The sequence below is a fragment of the Nomia melanderi genome, chromosome 5 (genome assembly GCF_051020985.1).
Source record: "Nomia melanderi isolate GNS246 chromosome 5, iyNomMela1, whole genome shotgun sequence".
Taxonomy (NCBI): domain Eukaryota; kingdom Metazoa; phylum Arthropoda; class Insecta; order Hymenoptera; family Halictidae; genus Nomia; species Nomia melanderi.
The window spans coordinates 4,700,783-4,721,296 of NC_135003.1; the positions used below are offsets into that span (position 1 = coordinate 4,700,783).

The window sequence follows — 20,514 nt, forward strand, 5'->3', positions numbered from 1 at the left end:
TTTACAATGTATCCTTTTTATCTTGCCATTAATCCTTGTAGGTACAGTGTTTATATGATTGTATCTTGTGAATCTTTAAGATTAAAAATCTAGATATTTTTTACTGTCCTTATTTTTAATTAGATTATAAATTTTACTGGAAAGGTATTACGATACTAGATTGTATAGTATATTGTATATTAATTAAAAAAATAATTATCGCAGTTTTAATGGACATATGATGAAATATTTTTATATTCAAAATACTCGGTTTTATAAGGAAGATTTAGCAAAGATTGTCCGATGAGAATATGTTAAAAGTCAACGAAATTGTACGAGGTCAAAATTCTAATTAAGTCGAAGATAGATGTCAATAGGTTTTTAGTGATAATGGTAAAATATATGGTTTGTGAAGATACATAAATTTGTCAGTATCAAGATTACTTTACATAGTGCATGTTCTTCTGAAATTTAGTGAAATTGACCCGAATGGCGTGCGATGCCCCTTTTGTAATTCCATATTTCGTCTATTTTACTTTTACCTCTTCCATTGCCTCAGATTACTTCACAACCCAACCTTTCCAGAATATTAGAATTTCTCCTCATAAATAAGGAAATAAATAAGCAGAACATGTTGCATATCATTCTACCATTTATTTAAGGTGTACATACAGAGTAAATAATATTGAACGTTTAATTAGAAAATATGTTTCCTTGTAGAATTTCTCGAGGCGAATACTTCGACAATAAATTTTCAAAACGTTGGCTTACTGATCATACTGGTTCAATAATTTTTCATTAGATAAGTGAAAATAATTTTATTTTTCAGCAAAACTTATGTGTGGACGTTCTGTATACCATAAAAATTATTTTCTAATTATACAGTTATATTTTAAATGTAATCTTTTTCCTATAAAATTAAAAAAAATCTATTCACAATCTGTTTACAAAAGTTTACATCTAGAATCTAGTTTAATAGTAACTTATTATCTTTAATTAAACCTCATCTGTTACACATTCTTGTTTACGTTTTTCTTATGTGTTTTATTGTACTTTGCCTCTCTTTTAATAACTAAAATTGAACCATTATCGTATTGTCGCAATTTTAATTAAAATCACAATATTTCAATACCGAAAAAGTATTTCTATATAGTGTTATAAGTGTTTTAATTTGGTGATATTTTAATTTAATTTTCGGTGTGACTTTATCACTCAGCTGACATAATCTCGGTGACCTTCACCCATAGCGTACCATAGTGACAACTGAATTATGTTTTATCAAGCACGCCGCTGTAGCCGGTCCCCACTGCTTTTAAAATGCTATGATGATTTGCAATAAAATGACCAAGAGCGCTAGTATCTCTAGTGCAACGGTGAACGCAGATATTATCGCGGTTTGCATCGAATGTAGTTTCGTGTAAACGTTTTTACGTGGATTTACAATGTTCCCTGTGGTATCGTGTTCTTGACATAGAATAGCATGATGTCGAAATTTTTGTGGTTACTTTATGGGATTGTGTAAATCTGAAATTCTTACCTAACACGTTTGAAAACTGCAGATCTTTTTGAAATGAAACTCATCTCATCTTCAATGCTGCTTAAACATTAATTGTAAAAAACTTAAATTGTGAGCTATTAAAAGATTTGTTCTTATTTGCTTAATGTGATATGGAAACTGTATTGCTGAAGATATCAAGTTTTTTTAAACCAAGAATATTTGAAACTGTGTCTTTTCGAAATTAAATAATTGCAGAATTACATTCTTTAATGCAGTGTATTTTTGTGCCCGAAACTTCTTTGTGTTCAGGTGATAAGTTATATAACTTAATTTTTACCTTTGGCTAATACAAATTTTCAAACTCTAAAAATATTTAACTAACAGATAAATTTCAAATTAGAAAACCAATTTATTTAGATAGAAATATCAAATAAGAAATAAGTAAATTCTAAATAAAGTAGCAAATATTAAAATATCTTATAATAATTTGATTGGAATAATTACTTGAACAACATTTCATTTCGATATTGGCACGTCTTGATTTGTAAGATATACTTTTATATACTCAATATAAATTAAAATTAGTTCAGACTAAACTCTTTTTAACGGGATTCTTATCATAATGACGAGATGAACTATATCATTGAAACTAAACCTGTAAAAAAGATTTATTCGTAACATTTTATTTGACAATTTAAAAATGTTCACTTGCTCATTGTCTCTCTATAAATTTGTGTTAACTAAAATGTAAAAAGTAGACGCACCTTAAATGTGATGTTCTTTGTAATGATCTCCTATCAAAGTGATGCCCCATACCGTTAATGTCCGATGAATTTAGTGAGCCATGAAATTGAAATTTTGCGAAATCAATGATCCGTAATACTGAAATTTTGTGTTGGTATTCTATGAACGCAGCATTCTGTGAATTAAAACCGGCAGAGAACAATATAAATTTTCGAGATTTACGTTAAACTATCCGGAGAAAATTTTACTGAAGTATCCCTGAGGCAACGCTAATAACAAACATGTGATAATGAGTGAACTGCTGCGCTTTAATGAGTAAATTGCTTACGTATACTAGTTTACACTCGCATTGCAACGATTATTTTCTCGTACAGTTCAGCTTATTGAAAGCTATCGCAAACCAATCTTATAGTATAAGATTATTATAAAATTATTATAAAAAATAAAGTATACAATGAAGTGTACTTATTTCAGCTTATAATACAAAAAATATAATGTTATCATTGCAAATATAATTAATATAGAGAATATAAATAAAAGAAGAATATGAGCAAGATAATAAAATTTTATATAGGCACTAGACACAAAACAGACTCCTTACAAGCTATAATTTGATCGTCAACCTCTGCGAGAGAATTACAGTGTCAGCAATGTGATAAAGTCTGGACAACATTATCGCTAAACGTGTTTCCCTATGATCCCAGTCGCTTTCTGTTCTGTGAAAATGTTCCAAAATGTGTTGAGTGTATCGAAATCGCAGATTAATTACGCACGAAAAGAATTACAACCTTTTGTGATTTGAAGGTAAGCACAGGTACACCGTTAACTGTTGTACAGCTAATATAGCAATGGCGTCATATAATGACCTCTATTATCCTCTTAACTATTTAAATGATCGTAAACTCTCTGATATCTAATGCTGTCTATATAAATTAACACGTAATAAAAATTTGATTAATTGTATTTGTTAGACATTTTACATTTTACCTGAAGATGTCATGTTTGGACAAAGACTATTTAATCCGTTGTCTTAATTGAACAAAATTTCATTTCGATATTGGCTTGTCTTGATCTGAGGTATCATTTATACTTTTATATAATTAATATAAATTGAAATTATTTCAGAGTAAACTTTTTTTAACGTGTTAATACTATGATAAAAAAAATTCTAACATTAGTCAAAGTAGATAAGATACATAAACAAAAATAAAATTACCCAAACAATGTTTATGTGCACATTAAAATCATTTTTTTTCTCGTTGAAGAAAATTCAATTAACAGAACTATTGTAATAATGAAACCGTAAGTTTTCCACATTTCAAATTAGAAAATCTGTTTAAATAATTTAAAGAAACCTGTTGCATATCTTCATTCTAAATACAATAGTTGCATGTTCCATCTGTCGCTCACAATGGCAAATTCGCGGATCGTATTATTTTCTGCTGTATAATTGTCGCTAATGAAACTGTGACGATGCACATCTTAGAATAGTGACGGGTCAATTGTTGCTCTACGAACGCACAATAAACGTTTATTAAGCATACTAATGCGCTGTATGCTTTCTCTGTTAATAGTTACATACATATGTACGACTTGATATGAACGAGCGGAATCAGCAGGCGACACGATATCCATTTGAAGCACAAATTAAGTTGTGTATCTGTCGTACGATGGTTATCGTATTATTGAGTTATAGTAAAGTATCTAACAGTAGTTATTCAGAGAATCGAATTATATACTCACATATATGATACAAGTTAAAAAACAAGATAATTTTAACTGTTTACCCTATAACAACATGTTAGACTCGTGTGATGAAGATTTTAAACAGAATTTAACAAACATAAATATTACTTAAAATATTACTCAGTTCTTTTGAATCCAAATTAAATATTATTCTTCTGTTATCAATTATTATATTTCAGAGTTAACGTAGGCATATAAAATGCCTAGACTTCTGTTTCTTTTTCAATAAATTATTAATAACAAAGTAGTAATAGCAAATAGCACATAAATAAATCGTAGAAAAAAGAGTTAACTCTCCGTCGCCACTTGGTTGGATTCAAAAAAATTTTAAAGTGTGATGTTCAATACTCAATGTTGTTGTTACGATGTGTTAATATTTAAAATATTGTAAAGATATAATTTTATTCCTTAATTCATATATCCCTGCAGGTTATTTGCAAAAAATCTCATCGATATTTCATAAAAATGTCGTAGGTACCTATTATTTATATGTGAACGTAACTAATGCAAATTAATTTTACTTTCTTCCTCCTTACAGATTAAAGAGTTTTTGTATTTTAAACAAATTGAATTCTTTCCTATGTTGGTAAAATTATTGAAGTCGATTAAAGTGATTAAGCACATCATTAATTAGATACTCTATAAACGTGTCAAGGTAATAGTGTAATTTAAAATCGACAAACTATACAAAGTCCATTTTCCTTATTCTACCTTCCAGGACATTGGTACTCTCATCAATCGAATCTTACAAGTTCTGAGGTTTGTCTTATATCCTCTGATACTTTCTTTTAGAAACAGTTGCATTAAAGTTTGATTTTTAAATACAATTACATAATAATAAAATATACATTTAAAACATAAAATAAGAATACAGTGATCGAAGGAAAACATGTCTCCAATTCCACTCGCAAAATCTCGTTTTACTGGTATCACTGATCTTATTACTGTCAACCATATCTCTATTACTGTAAGATGATAAAAATCCTAGCATTTGCATTTGACTTGTATATTTCTAATTCGTCGAAAATGCGTTACATTACCTTTATTTCCTAACGCAGAACATACGAAATGCAGTCACGACACATGCTTAATCTATACAGGATGTTAGAATTCAAACTTTCTAAAAATTTGTATCCTGATATTACTGTAACTTGAGAAATGATACGAAATTAAAATTATAATGATTTTATATTAGTATTTTATTTATTATAACATTCTAATAGAGTTTAAAATTTTTTTTTATAACAGAAATATTTTTTATACACAACGTCAGTGATTCCACAACCTTATAAATTTATATTTCATTACTCGATTACGAGTAAGTTACTTTCAATTAAATTCAATAAATCGATATCTTTAATATCTTAATATGTAATAGAAATTTTTAATATTTTTAGAGAGTCTACTATTTAGATAAATCTACTTAATAAAATATTTCGATAATCCATTTAATGAAACCTCCAAAAACTATTTTACCTTTCGTCCACAAGTAAAAGCAAGGAAATGCATATCAACAAGTATAAATTTATTGCATGTATTATCAATAATAAATATCAAAAAACGCTTGTTAATGAAAGAAAATTCTTATCCTAATTAATTTACCGATTGTAAGAAGTGTGCTACTTTTACCAGACTTCTGGCAACTGTAAACATCAGATTGTATTTTGATTAAAACATTCGGAGTTTCACGATTTCACAGATTTTTAGAGAATATTGAATTTCACGGGAAGACTGCAGCATACAGAGAACGTCCTGATAGATGGATAGAGGCTGATATCTATGGTGAGAATCAAGTGCAAATTGGAAAGTCTTAATTAGCCCTCGTTTCAAATGTACATATATACCAATGATAACGTCGAAAGAGGAATGAAGTTTCTGAATATCAGTAAAGATAAAATTTGTTTGTGTTTGAAACATGCTATTTACAAAACTTAACGTGCATCTTATCAGTTCTGCAATTAATTTTGACGTGTCTTTCACATTATTTAGTACATTCTAAATAGCATATTGGGGTTAAAAAAATTAGTACAATTGTTTTTGTATTAAAATTAACCTAATTCACTTGCTTATCGAATTAGATCAACTTGTATGAATGAAAGTATTTTGATTTAATGTTTCTATTAAAACGAGAATTAACTGGCATACAAAAATATAAATATACAAATAATCGTGCAAAATAATTATTTTATCCTGGAAGCAAACAATTTTTAAATATCCTAATATTTTACGATGTTAAACTCGATAATAAATACATCAAATTTTTTTATAACTAAATTTGAAATAATAATTAATAATAATATTTGAACAAAAGCACTTCCTGATAAAAAAATGAAAAATTCTGTTTAATATTTTTCACTATATATTCTTTTTAAAAGTAACTATTCGAAATATACTTATTATACATCGAAATTCATTCTATAATATCATTCTATAATAGTTTTCGTTTATTTGTTGTAAGTATACAAGAAACATACAACATTTAATGAATACTTCTACCAACTTCTTATCTTAAATGAAATTAAAATATGTGTCGATTTAATAAACTTTATCGCCAATAAGATGTTAAAATGTATAATTGGTATACTTTCTTCTAATTGAATCGAGGGGATACTAGAGTCGAGAACATCGGCAGACTGAGGAAATTCCATGCAATCAGGATCAATTTCAACCAGTTAATTTTAACCATTAAGTACAGTGTAATTCATTGTTGTGCTAATCAATTGCTAGGATTTCTTAACCAAACCCTGTTTAATACTTAAATCCAATTGAAGAAATTGTTATTTTTTTTACATACTTTCACTATTCATAAATACATTTCTACCCAACGTATAGGCTTCGATCAATGAATCTAGAACAACTCGTAGCGAAAATCGGAAGAACGTTTATCAACGTATCTTAAAGAGTGTTTCATTTATTATGTTAAAATTGATTGGATTAAAAAATAGAATTTAGAAAAAACGTTTATTCACAAGAATTTTAAATTCTCCATACTTTCAATTGTTCATTATTAAATGCAGACACATAAAAACATTATATAAAATATAATTCATACATATGTATAATAAATGAGATAGGCAAAACTTAGTATGCCCCTATAATAATTTATTTCTGTTATACATTTTTTCTTACTTTCTCATTTCAATATTGTGTAATTTAATATTATTGTGAAACAAACATTAAAATTCTATTTATGAAATGAATTTTTTATATTATCCTTCCTTATTTCTGTGGTTATTATAACGCGAATTGGAAGATTATTCTTAAAGAAAAAACTGTCAACGTGTGATCAACACTACGAAAACTTAAATAAAAATTAACGAACAAAAACTTGTGATGAGAGGTACTGAAGATATTAAAAATGAACTACTCTTTGTCAAAACATAAAAACTTTCACCATTATTCGTTAACTGTATAAATCAAGAAAAAGAATTACATCATTATCGATCATTCTTTCCAAGAAGCTATAACCAACAGACTCTGCTAATTGTAGTCTGCAACGCTTTAAATTGAATAACCTGTGCAGCAGCGGTGGCATAAAAATAGGGAGAAGAACAAAGAAATATCAAAGTAGGAAAGGAAGTCTACTTCAAATGGTGTCATTGCTCCGCGATCCATGAAAACAGAATTGGAGAAAGTAGAATTTCGCGGAGCCTATGAATTTTGTGAACAAAGAACAAACGACATCGCGAATTTGCTTTCTACGCCATTTCAACTACCCTTTCTTCAATATAGTTAGATTTACCAAAAACTGTCGATTCGTTCGAACTATTTGTTTTATTCAACGTTTTAAACAATTGCATTTTAAGCATTTTTCTCACTCTTTATTTTTGTTGCAGAGACGTCACGCAGAGAGAACGAAATGGATGGAATTTAGCACAAAAGCACTATGGTCTTAACAAGTAAGTTACGTATGCATACAATATTTTAATAAAATAGTATTTTGTATGCATGTTCGTTAACAAACAGTATACACGGTAAATATTTAATATGTTTATTTAAAACATTTCAAAATAAGCAGTTAAATATTTCATCATTTCTAAACACGTGTCATTGCAAGTCACAGGACTTGTTATTTTTGTGTAAAACTAACCTCAACGTAACGTAAAATATATTTTTACGATTATGCAATATTTACTCTTAAATAATACACGTTTACACTATCTATGTTGTATGTTGTAAGATAACGGAATCTCTTTTACACCTGCAAAACTAGTTCCACATTAAAGGAAATAAATACATATTCTCATTTACCTACGTGTTCTAGAACCACCTGTATATTTCGCTGGAAGAGTTCAATGTTAAGTCTGGTTCCGGTTCATTGTAATATTGTTAAACCTCGCTGACCACGAGAAAATAGCAATCATTATTACCACACCTTTCGCGGGAGATCAGTCATGACTGTCGATCGGCGTCCGTAATATTGTCTCGTGTAATACATATGTTGGTTAGGATTCCCGCGCTTATATTTCAATCGATAACATAGTTCCGAACTTCACAAAACTTCCGATAAAAGTGATTAAACACTGTTTTTAGTAATTACTGTTTTTGTTTAGCAATTATTTTTAATAAATCTTAATATTTTAACGTATTCTATTTAAATAAAAGATTATTTAACTCTCTAACGAATTTAAATTTGGAACCTCCCAATCACGATTCCAAAAGTTGGATAGTAACCAATAACGTCTTTTCGTTAAAATTTTGGCGAATGTACTTACTTACATTTTAATATTCGATCTAGGATATGCGTAACCAGTGGTATTAGTGTTTCCAAGTTGCAAAAGAGGAACTTTTGATTTGAAGTGTGACACGATTTTTCTTATTTCTAAAATTAAAAACAAACAAGTAATGAGACGAAATACCATACGATCGTAAGTGCTATATTTCTTCAACAAAACCAATAAGCGTCTTAACCTATTTCTTGACATATGACGAAAAGAAGAATTCGAACTGACAGAGTTTAGTGTAGTTCCTCTAATCGAATTTGTTCTTTGCTTGTTGCTTCGCATACTCACAATGTCTTTTACTTTAATCTTAAATTAACATTTTCGCATATTTTTGGCCACAGATGAATTAGCTGCCTTATGCATTGTTATGTTTGTATCCAGCAGAATGTTTATTCATTTTTTATTTGTTTTTCTTTGTTTTGTAAAATACCCAAGTACATTATCGTATCAATTTATCCAGCTTAAACGTGACTCTCAAACGTTGTATATTTGCGAAACTAATCTTATAACAAATACACACAAGTAGATATGAATAACGTATCATACGAGTATAAACATAGTAACCTATAAAAATACGGAAGAAATAAATGATACTTAGTGTTTCTTAAACACCATAATGTAGCTTCTCCAAACATGTAGCTCATTTATTATATATACTGATGTATATACTTGAATAAACGTACCTATATATTAGTGAATTTGTTCAGCTATTTTTCGGTTCTTGATAAAAACATAAATTAGAGAATAAAATTATCGCAAACAAAAAATTGGAATGAAAATAAAGGCTGCCGATTCTTCATAAAACTGTCCACAATAACGAAATGATTCAGAAATTAATTTATTCTTTAAAAAAAAATCTCCGTAACATTTAGTTGAGGAATATTTCGTGAATTTTCATTGAACATTAAAAATCACTAAATTTCATTTTAATAATTTTTTAATTAAGAGTATAATTTTTGAAACTCGTAAGAAAAGAGAAAGCACGTTTTTTAATCCAAAGGACATGTTTTCATCCCAAGAGACTGAAGAAGTAGCAAAACAAGAAAGATTTTTTGTTTCTAGCGAATCTTACCGAAATGCTCTACAAGCATTCATAGACCGCAGACGACCTTCAGACGACGTGGAGACGGAAGCACCATGTAGTCCTGACAAAACGAGAGCCGATCTCGTCGCAAAGAATAATAACAATAAATACGATAATGAACGCAAATCCCAAGAATCGAAGTTTGTTTTGCGTGGTATACCACACGTGCCAGCCTCAGAGATTTTTGAGATCGGCTGGATAGCGGGAACCGAAGACCGATACCTGGAGCTGATTTTTGCCGAATGGCAAAACACAAGAGTTTCTCTAAAAAGGCACATTCATCCGGAATGCAAAGATGCAGTGAAAGCTGACTTAGATGTACTTCTGTAAGTAACAATTAGCTACATTTTTGCTTCGTTCCTCTTAATTTAAAATTTATTCAACTATGAGCGATGATTATATTAAATTCTTATTTTAAAATGATTCTTTAACCCTTGTACAGTCGGCTGGGATTCGGGTCCCTTGAATGTTTGTATTGTTATATCTATAAATATTTTTTTATTATTATTTATTATTTTGTTTATATTGTTTAATTTGTTATTATTATTCATTTAATTTTATTGTTTACTATTTATTTCTTTTATTCTTATTCTTATTTTTTGATTAAAATGTAAAACATGAAAATAGAGACTCGCAGTGTCCGATATGCGAGAATTAAGAATTTTTAGTTAAATTGATGATGAGATATAAAAATGATTGAGTGATAAATAACTTGGTTTCTTAATAAACATAAAATAATTAGAGATAAAGCAAAGTAAAAATAAATTTTCTTTCTTTTCGTTGTTCAGGGAAATCCCACATCCAAACGTGATACTTTTGATGGGCGTTACTAATACGGACGACCACGGTCTGGTCTCCATTTTCGAATCCGTCGATTGCACCCTTTACCATTACATACACGAACAGGGTGAACGGATATCAATACAGAGCATTGCAAAAAGCGTAGGAAGATTATCCGATGCCTTACGACATTCCCATGTCCTCGGATACGTGCACACTGCCATCAGCTCGCACTGCGTCTATCTGGCTTCTAGCGGCATCGTCAAACTCGGTGGATGGGAGTTGGCTATGCACGTCGATAACGTAAGTACCTATATAAATTTATCGTTTACTATCAAATGGAATTTTGTAACAATATATAATAACAAAATATTTATTATTTCGCTTACATGGTAATTGTCCTGCGATCCCGCGTTAGATTAACCATATATTCAAAATAATGTTGACCAAAAGAGAGATACACATGAGACATAGATTATTTTTTTAAAATTGCATTAATTTATGTGAAGATAATATGCAATTCGTTTTTAAAAATATTTATTAGATTAATGATTAAAAACCAGATAAGAATGAAAAATATGTGACTGATACTGTATATATTTCATGTATACTTTTATATTTACAATTTCTTCTTTAAGACTGATCATTTTCTCGTTTAACAGTGAAAAATATGTAGGGGCAATAAACAGTTTATGACTCTATAAAATTTATCAATGACATTTTAAAATAATAAATTTTATAATTTTCTTTTAATATTTTAAAATGTGTATTAACTATCCATGAATCAAGAATAACAAGAAGAATCTTGTGAATAACGATCGTTTAAATATTAATAACAATTTTTGTATGCTTCTCGCCGATACAAAAGCACTTTTAAAGGAATCGACAAAAATCTATTTAAAGACTATTAAAAGTCTTAAATTGAATTGTCTGTTTCATTACTTTTTCCATAGTGGCTGGTATTATTACTATTATTGCAGATAAAGAGCTAAATTAACAATAATAAAACAGTCATTTGTACTTTAATATTTAATATACAACCTTTGGATCGTACCGCTTTCTTCAGTGAATTTTAGATTGGCAAAATTTTAAGGAAATGAGATTTATAATCTAAAAATTTTACTATATGTACGTTTTATTAAATTTAATATGTAATTTGATATTAGAACAGATTATTTAATTGTTTAGAATAGTATCTACGCGACTGAACTTGTGTGAATACGTCCTCATATCCGTCGTTCCATTGGCGCACCCAACGGTACTTCACAGCAGGAAATTGTCGACGTTGTTTCTCACAAAATGTTCATTTTTGAATAAATTCACTGTACCGTAACATTCTTAATTGCATTCGCCGGCTTAACCGTTGAAATTCGCGTAAATCATAGACAATAGACTGTCAACTCTGACGTGGACATTATTTTTGGACGGGTGACTCGCCTCGAATATATTTTTTCATTAGTTTGATAATAATTATTTTTCTTGCATAATAATTGCGCTGCATATTATTCAATACTTTGCATTATGTTCAGTTTTCTTATGATAGTATTCCACGTAATCTGTATACACTTAGTCACAATATTGAACATTTATCGGCTTAATTTTTTGTACTGGAAACAGAAACAATCATTCTCATATTTTGTGGATAGTTATCTGTTAAATATTTATTAATTAAAAATAGAAAAATTCTACCACCGGAAATTGTACCATACGAAAGTTTATAAATAGCTATCAGTAATCTAGTCAAGAAAATAAAAGTTATTATTATAGTAGTTACTTATCATATTCAGTAAAATAATAATAATAATAAAATATAATAATAATAATCATAAAAACTATTTACAATCATGATTTCATGATGTTCTGTTCATAAAAAATGTAAACATTTTTGTCACTGTTAGAATATTTGTTGAATTTTATTTAATGAACAAAGTAGTAGGAATTTGGATATTGTGTATAAATCTTTGCATCTCTTTTATAAATCAATAAATCATAAACATTCGATTGGTTTACTTTTAATTTGAAATATTTTAAATAGAAAGTGTGGTTTTCAAGTTAATTTTATTTTTATTCATTCATTTTATTTTAAACAATTTTTATTTCATGTATAACTTTAAAATAAAGAATAGTTGATTCAGTTATTAAACAATTGGATATTATTGAGTAGTGAATTTAATATTAAACTGAGAAAATGGATCAACAATTTTCAAATAGAAAACCGCAATGAAATGCGTAAATCACCAATGTAAAATAATATTCACGTGATGTAGAAGAAAGTATACCCATAAAATGAACGGATATTGAAGAATTCAACGAATTTTACACATTCTTTAAAGAACTTTTATAACCGGTTCACATGACTTTTCTTTTCATAGAAACAATCAATATTGTTTCGCGTCGTAATGGGTTGAACGTATAATTTTAATAAGTACATTGCATTGTACGCGTTGATTATAGTGAAAGTATATAAAATGCTTAATTAATCATGCACAATAGAGAAAGTTTCACGATTTTCATGAATTATATCTCTTCAGTCCTTAAAGATACATAAATTTTATGTTTGAACCTTTGAAAATATTTTTAAAATAAATATGAGATATTTCTAATGCTATTACACATTTGTATATTTTAAATTATACAATATGACAAAATGATTCAAATTATAGGAGTTTAAGATTTAACTCTTCATTTTTTAATTTTGAAGACAATATAACTCAAATTTTTGAAACAGTTTATCAACTTAAGTTATATTTATTTTGTACAGGAAAGATTGTAATGAGCTCAAATACAGGAAACTTTATGAAAACAAAATTTTATTGAAATTATAAGTATGTTTTTAAGCAACAGTATTTTGATTTATACTTTTTCATTTTACGAGTATTTTTTTTATTATGTTTTCAATACAGCCGAAACCGAACAGGGAATACGAGGAGCGGTTAAGAAACGAAATTTTTCGTTGGCAAGCGCCAGAACTTTTCGAGAGTAACGAACCACGTAAAGAGAGCGATGTTTACGGGCTCGCCATGTTGATTTGGGAAATGTGTACAAGTAAGTGCTTCAATTGGTATTTTTAGTCTTCATATTCCTGAATTTGTTACAATTTCGTTTTATGAATAATTCAGAAAATTAAATTGATTAACTTCAGTTTCCTATATGTTTGGATTTTTATATTTCTTCGTACATTTATCTTCTTCTATTTCATATAATATACTATAAAATCACATTTTAAACAATTCATTATATAAAAGTTATTTCTCTATAAATTTAAAACAGGATTTTTCAGAGTGATTTTATAGTCAGACTCATCAAGTATTTCCTCTTTTTATTTTTCCAATCGGGTCCTTTTGATTTCCAAAAAATTCTTATATTGAAGAAGATTAATATTTTTATAATTTGTAATATTGTGTTTTATTGAAAATTCAGTTTTTGCCACCGTTTCATCTACACAACGAGAATAATAATAATATAATTCATAAACTAGATTTACTTGACAATTTCTTTACCGTAAAATATAATATTAATAATGAGTTAATTAATTATACTATTTTAATATATGAAGTCCCATGGTAATAAAAATTCAACTCAATTGATGCAACCATTAGTATTTTGAAGTTTGAACAGTACGTACTTGATTTCCTTTGTGCCAAATTTTATAAATGGCAAATATTATGTATCTACTGTGCATAATGAAGGCGATATAAAATTGCGAGCATAGTATGCGAGGAATGCGTTACACGGATTTCTTCAAGTGAACCTGAACTATTAAGAGATTAACTATTAAAAGCAGAAATTCCACTAGAAGCTCGATATAAAAATGAAACAGGTTTAGAGCAGATAAGGAAATGAAATTACATTCCCAGAAATTTCAATAGACGTCGTGCCGTGGAATATGCATTTTCCTGGATATCTAAATTTCTTATAAATGGCAACAAAATTTCGTTCCAAGTTCCCTCAGTATAATATATATTCCTAGATATAATACATTAAATGGTCTACCCTCTTTATTTTTGCAAATTCAAATTTGAGAGCACACTTTTAACATCTGCCAAGACTGTAAAGGTTCAGTTTGAACGTTTTCTTACTTTTTAATTAAAAACTGATAATATATCTCTTCAGTTCTACTATTTTGTTTGAAATAGATAAAGGAAATAAAAAAATATACATGTTTTTAATTTACAGGCTGTGTTAAATGATTAGTTGTCGTTATAGAGTTAATAGGTACATACAGAACAACACTGGTTTAAGTATAGTTATCTAGGGTTAATACTTACAAATAAACTCAAGTATAATAAAACCTCAATATTTGTATAGGAATGAGCATAACTGCTCATTATGTCGGAAATACATAATACATCTGTTATGTGTGTCCAATAAAACATGCATTAATTTTAAATAAGAACATTAATAATTGTTTTATTGTGGTAATTAAAAAGTTGTAGCCTGTTATCTTGGTTTTCACGATGATGGAATCTTGACATAATAAATAAAATGTACAGAATTATTAGTTTCTAAATTATAAGTTTCTTTCTTTTTCAGTTGAACATTTAAGTTATAATGCCTCTGGAGTTATTTATGTATAAAATTGAAAGTCTACACGTATTATATAGCACTAATTTAAATAAGTGCACAGGCAAAAGTTTTAATTATAAATTAACCTAAGCTACAATAATTAATAATAAAATATCGAAATACTCATCTCAAAGTATTTCAGATATTTTTTCGTATATTCTCTTAGGCACTTTTCGAACCTTCCATCTTCAAAAATCTTTAAATTATCGCCAGCTTAAACCCAGCTCCGCTGATTCATGAAATTATAATAATTATTATATTATAATAAATTATAATAAATATGTTTTAAACTTATGAAAATTTTTATATATCGAGTTGTAAGAAATAAATCTGATTATATTCAATATTTTTAATCTTCATTTTAATCGTTTAAATTTATATTTTCTACATTTCTTAGATATTTTTGTATCCATGTTACATCCCACAAGATTGATATCAGTTGCAATTTAGTGTATTACGTTGTACAATTATCCAAAAATATATAAAACTTTTCTTTACGCTGTTCATAAATTAAGAACAAAAAGTGTTTAACAAACTAAGGAACCAAAATCATTTTTTGAAAGTCTCTAATCTTATGTAGAAGGTATTCATGTGTATTTTATATTCTAAATATTTTTTCCATCAAAAATATTAATATAAATGTGCCCTTAAAAATGAAAATAAAAGGTCAAAAAGATGATACACATTGCTATGTAACAATTTATGCTCCGCGCATAATATGCTAATTTTTTAAATATTTTCTCGATCGCTCAACAGTGCAGGTACCATGGAAAGGATATAGCAAAGTAGACGTGGAGCGACAATATGCACAACGGAAACGCGGTATCACTATGTATTTGTATGATTTTCCGCCCTTGCTTCACAATCTACTAGACGCTGGACTGCAAATCGATATTAACAAAAGGACGCTCGATATGAATCGAATGCGTAGATTTCTTCAAAGACTAGAGGTTTGTTTCTTTCTTTCTTTAAAATAAACTTGCACCTAAATCATGAATCCTTACACAAATTTAATGTTTTTCTTTATTACTCTACAAAGAAGAGAATACATCTTCTGTCGTATAATAACGAGTCAGTTTGGTAATGAAGGCATGCTGAATTTAACAACTGTTAATTTTCCAGGGGAGAAACTGTTATTCTGTATTATTATTAAATGTTAATGTTTGTAATATCCAGGCATGTGAAATACACATATAATTCCTCAGTCTAATGCAAAACTATTTACGATGAAATTAGTCTACCCCTTAATGGTGAAAGAAAACCATTTCCCAAAGGTGTAAAATTTACTTCTTTTATTAAACATTGTAGAAATTATAAAAAAAGTTAAATACTTTGTTAAGTCTTCGTTGATACATACTCTATTGCATTTGACATGCATGTGTAGTGTCAATCAGTGAATTGCGAAATATGAATTTATGTAATCTTTAATTCTCAAAAATTGTTGTAGTTGTCCGCCATACTTGCTTTATTCGTTTTAAAACAATTATAAAACGACTTATAGAATTTAACATAATTACATGATTATTGTGAACAGTGCATCTCTCCCGAAAGAAAATACAAATCCTATGAACACCTTATGGAAAATCACTATTTTACTATCCGTTCAGAAATGCTTGAAATAATAATGTATACGCGATTCATTAAGTAAAATATATCCCATGTGATATAATATTATCTTTTTACTGATTTTGTTATTACATGTACCGAATTTAATACTATATTTAGATGCAATACGAAGACGAAGATCCCATATATGTCGATCAGCACTCGAACAATAACAACGAGGCTGGAAAGACTTATATCCTGTCAAAGTCGAAGTCGTCTGCAATAGTAAGGAGTGAAAAATCAGTGCTAACAAGAAGTAGTTCAGCCAAACAATTGTACTCCGCGAAAACTTCGGAAACTTCCCCGACGAAACAATACTTAATCGCGAAGAAACTGGCGTCTAAGCAAAGCGGCAACGTGAAAACGACGGCGCATATTGAACCAATAAACATATTCAAAGACAACACACTAAAGAACATGAACGTGCTTTATAACATGCAGAGTAATTACAAGAAAAGCAATTGTTTATATTGCACATCAGAGGTCTCGGATACCGTTCGAAACGAAGAAACGAGTTCGATTGATTTTACGCCACCGTGGAACTATAAGTACAAAAAAGTTAAAGCCCCCGAGGAAAGTGTAGATTCCTGGATCACAACTATGTGCTCTCCGACATTAGACTTCACCGATGACGAATCTTATAAAGATGCCAGGACGAATTTAAAGCAGTTGAAGAAAGATCTGGCGGACAAGAGGGAACGCTTTTTCTATGAAAGTGATACGTCCCAAAGTTCTTCGATTCCAAGTATGTATTGTACTTCATGAATGTCAAGATCAGCAGCATATGTACCCTTGATTTTAAAAATGATCTAAGTCATTTCGAGCATTAAGCATCGTTTATTTTTTTGCAAGTTACACACAACGTTGAACACAACATTACACAGTCATAATAAATTCTCATTTTTTAAGACTAAATATTTTCTAATCTATTCAAACATAGACCTTTAAATATATGACTTAGTTCACTTTCAAAATTAACGGCACATATGTTTAACACTAGAACTACCAAAATAACTAGTTTTACATTTCTTACCTCACAATTACTGAAATTATACGAGTACTTGTATTCAATGTTATTTTAATAATTAATATTTTCATGTACATAATACAATGAATATCGCGTAGAAACTTGAAAGTATGTATATTTTGTGATTTTTATTATAAGGTAATTATAAATTACTTTATATATTTGATAGTTCTAGTGTTAATTGATTTCAAATTTGAATCGATTTGCCGAGTTATCAGAAAATGATAAATTTCACGAATAAAATTAATTTTTAAGGAATAATGATTGGAAATAATAAGAACCGACCACTTAATAACTTAGACGAATTTTTAAGATATTTAAAAAATTATCATATTAGTACATTAATCCACATTAATCCATAAACAATTATAATCTTATAAATTAAAATTTATTTCAATATGTACATTCCATCAGATCTCAAAGCTAAGAACAAATTACTAACGCAAACTAGGAGCAAAAACTACGAACCACATAAACCAGCTAGTCACAAAACAAGCATCGAACCAAAGTGTAATAAGTCCCCGGGCGAGTATGATTCGTCTTGTATGAAATCGTCGAGTTACCAGTACCGTAAGGTATAATTTTATGATAAATGTATGCGTGATAAATTGTCTGAACAAGTACACTAAAGCACGTTTTAAAAATGAATAAAAATGGAAAAATGTATCGTCCTATTTTAAATTATTTATTTCACTATAAATAATACTATAAAATACTATAAACATATGCACTTTTGTACGAAATGGTCAAATATTTTTTTATATAATATTTTTATACAGTAAATAGTACATGCAGGTATACCTGTTCAAACAATACACGTTCCATACTTTTTACAACGGTATTCGATTATTTTTCATGATAAGGAGATTAGTATATTTTAAACTTTGTCGTAGATGCCTTACTCTCACATGCCAATGCCCATTAAAGAAGCAATAGCACAGCCGCAAGTTTTAAATTCCGATCCACAAAGCTTTTTCGAAACCTCTTTGTGGAGAAAGGAAAAGTCAATTTGTTTGGCCAAAATGAGAAAATCATGTGGTGATGAATCGGTAAAAACTCACTTACTCGATCCTAAATTAATATTTTTATTCGAACAATGTTAGTCAATATAATCGATAAAATATTAAAACAGTGAAACAAGTCGAAAAAGCATTATATTATCATAAATGTTTTTTCGTAGTAGTATCGTAATATTTTTAATATAAATGTTTTTTTTAACTACAGACACACTATGCTCAGAGTACAAACAGTCATGCCACAGTTCCTAGTACGACTTTTACCAGAAACGCGACAATAGATTTAAACTCGCCGAAGCGTGACAACACATACATTCTAAATAGACAGTCAGAAGGTAATACATTTAAATATTTCTGTAATAGAAGCAAAATGGACAAGTAAACTTTTAGGAATATTCAAATTTATGCTTTAATTGAAATCCATAACATAGAGAAATTGTGTTTTTAAATGAATTCAAAAATACATCACAGAAACTGTATTTTCTAAAACATAAATTCAAATGTAATTAAATCTACTGTTAGATATCGAGATTTTAAAACATAAAAAGCCACGTAATAGCTCCATAGTATTTTGCCTTACACTCTTAGATAAATGTTTTATCAAAATTTAACTCTGAAAACAAAGACGTATCAATTAAATTTATTTGAACATATATAATGCCTATGGAATCAATCATATGTATACTATGCAGTGTCAACGCTAGATTTTATTTTAAAATGGATTACAATTCACGTGAACCCCGTTGAATTTTTCAATGTGATTTTATAACACACTCCTTCGTGTCTTTATGAACTTTAATCATTAACTGATTTATTATAGGAACAGAAACTAGTCAAGAAAGACATACAGCAATGTCTGAAAACATAAGTGATTCGACAGATACAACCTTGCAGATTCTAAAAGACGCTTTGGATCGTGCTACGAAAATTGTTCGCAGTGCCACGCCAAATTCTGACGAATCGTGTCCATCGCCTCCATTCAAAACTTACGAGAATTTCGAAATTGTTATAGACGATAATCAAATTAACAAATCCATTTTCGAAGATCTGTACGACTTGCAAGAAAGTAATGATAATGAGGAAATTAAAAGTATCGAAAAATCAACTGAGAGTAACACGTTTTTGATCGAAAAAAAGAACTTCGATGAAACGACGACAAAAGCAATGGACAGTATTGAAGTTTCGAAGAAATCTGAAAACGATATTGCCGTTAGCATCACCAGCCACGAAAACTCAATGCATTCGTTCGAAACAACGTTTGCCAGAAATTTCGTTTGTGAGTCCATTGCTGAGGTATCGAGTGAACATAATTGTTCTTACAACGATTCGAAATTGGATAAAACGTCTGAGTCATGCAAAAACAAAAGCACCACTGTTGAGAATCTGGAAAAATCTTCGGAAAATTTGGAAAATCTCATAACGACTAAACAAAGTAACAATAAGGAAGAGACAACTCCTAAAAAAGATCAAGAAAAACATAAAGCAACGAATCTTCATTTAATGTTTCTAAACGATTCATCGAACACTAAAAATTGCAATTCATGTCATCAAAGCGCTTTACCAAGGCGACGTTCTTTACCAGCGGCACTGAGCCAATTAAGACTAAGTAATAGTTCGGCGCTTGGCAAACTACCTATACGGAGAGGGGTAAGCATTAATCATAGATTATTTTTTTTTTATTAATAACAGCCATATCCAGTCTAAGGACAATTTGAAACAAGTACTTATTTTTAATCATTTTTATC

At 28.9% G+C, this 20,514-nt stretch overlaps 1 protein-coding gene and 1 long non-coding RNA gene across 6 annotated transcripts in view; both read left to right on the plus strand.

Moving 5' to 3' along the window:
* The window catches only part of LOC116431042 (uncharacterized), a 33,367-nt gene that overhangs the window by 12,120 nt on the left and 733 nt on the right, over window positions 1-20,514 (plus strand). For all 3 annotated transcript variants that reach the window (XM_031985932.2, XM_031985931.2, XM_031985934.2), the window contains 10 exons: window positions 7,804-7,866; window positions 9,754-10,101; window positions 10,564-10,858; window positions 13,459-13,600; window positions 15,878-16,071; window positions 16,847-17,471; window positions 18,168-18,328; window positions 18,647-18,802; window positions 18,978-19,104; window positions 19,590-20,416. In XM_031985932.2, coding sequence (XP_031841792.1) covers window positions 7,804-7,866; window positions 9,754-10,101; window positions 10,564-10,858; window positions 13,459-13,600; window positions 15,878-16,071; window positions 16,847-17,471; window positions 18,168-18,328; window positions 18,647-18,802; window positions 18,978-19,104; window positions 19,590-20,416 — 2,938 coding nt within the window. The remainder of the gene's footprint in view (window positions 1-7,803; window positions 7,867-9,753; window positions 10,102-10,563; window positions 10,859-13,458; window positions 13,601-15,877; window positions 16,072-16,846; window positions 17,472-18,167; window positions 18,329-18,646; window positions 18,803-18,977; window positions 19,105-19,589; window positions 20,417-20,514) is intronic.
* LOC143174505 (uncharacterized) lies at window positions 1,341-4,679 on the plus strand. 3 transcript variants are annotated; one of them, XR_012998537.1, is made up of 3 exons: window positions 1,341-1,606; window positions 2,746-3,025; window positions 4,506-4,679. It is a non-coding gene; the product is annotated as an uncharacterized LOC143174505 (long non-coding RNA). The 3 variants fall into 3 exon arrangements; XR_012998538.1 differs by lacking the exon at window positions 4,506-4,679 and adding an exon at window positions 3,796-4,439; XR_012998540.1 differs by lacking the exons at window positions 2,746-3,025; window positions 4,506-4,679 and adding exons at window positions 1,733-1,786; window positions 2,393-2,689.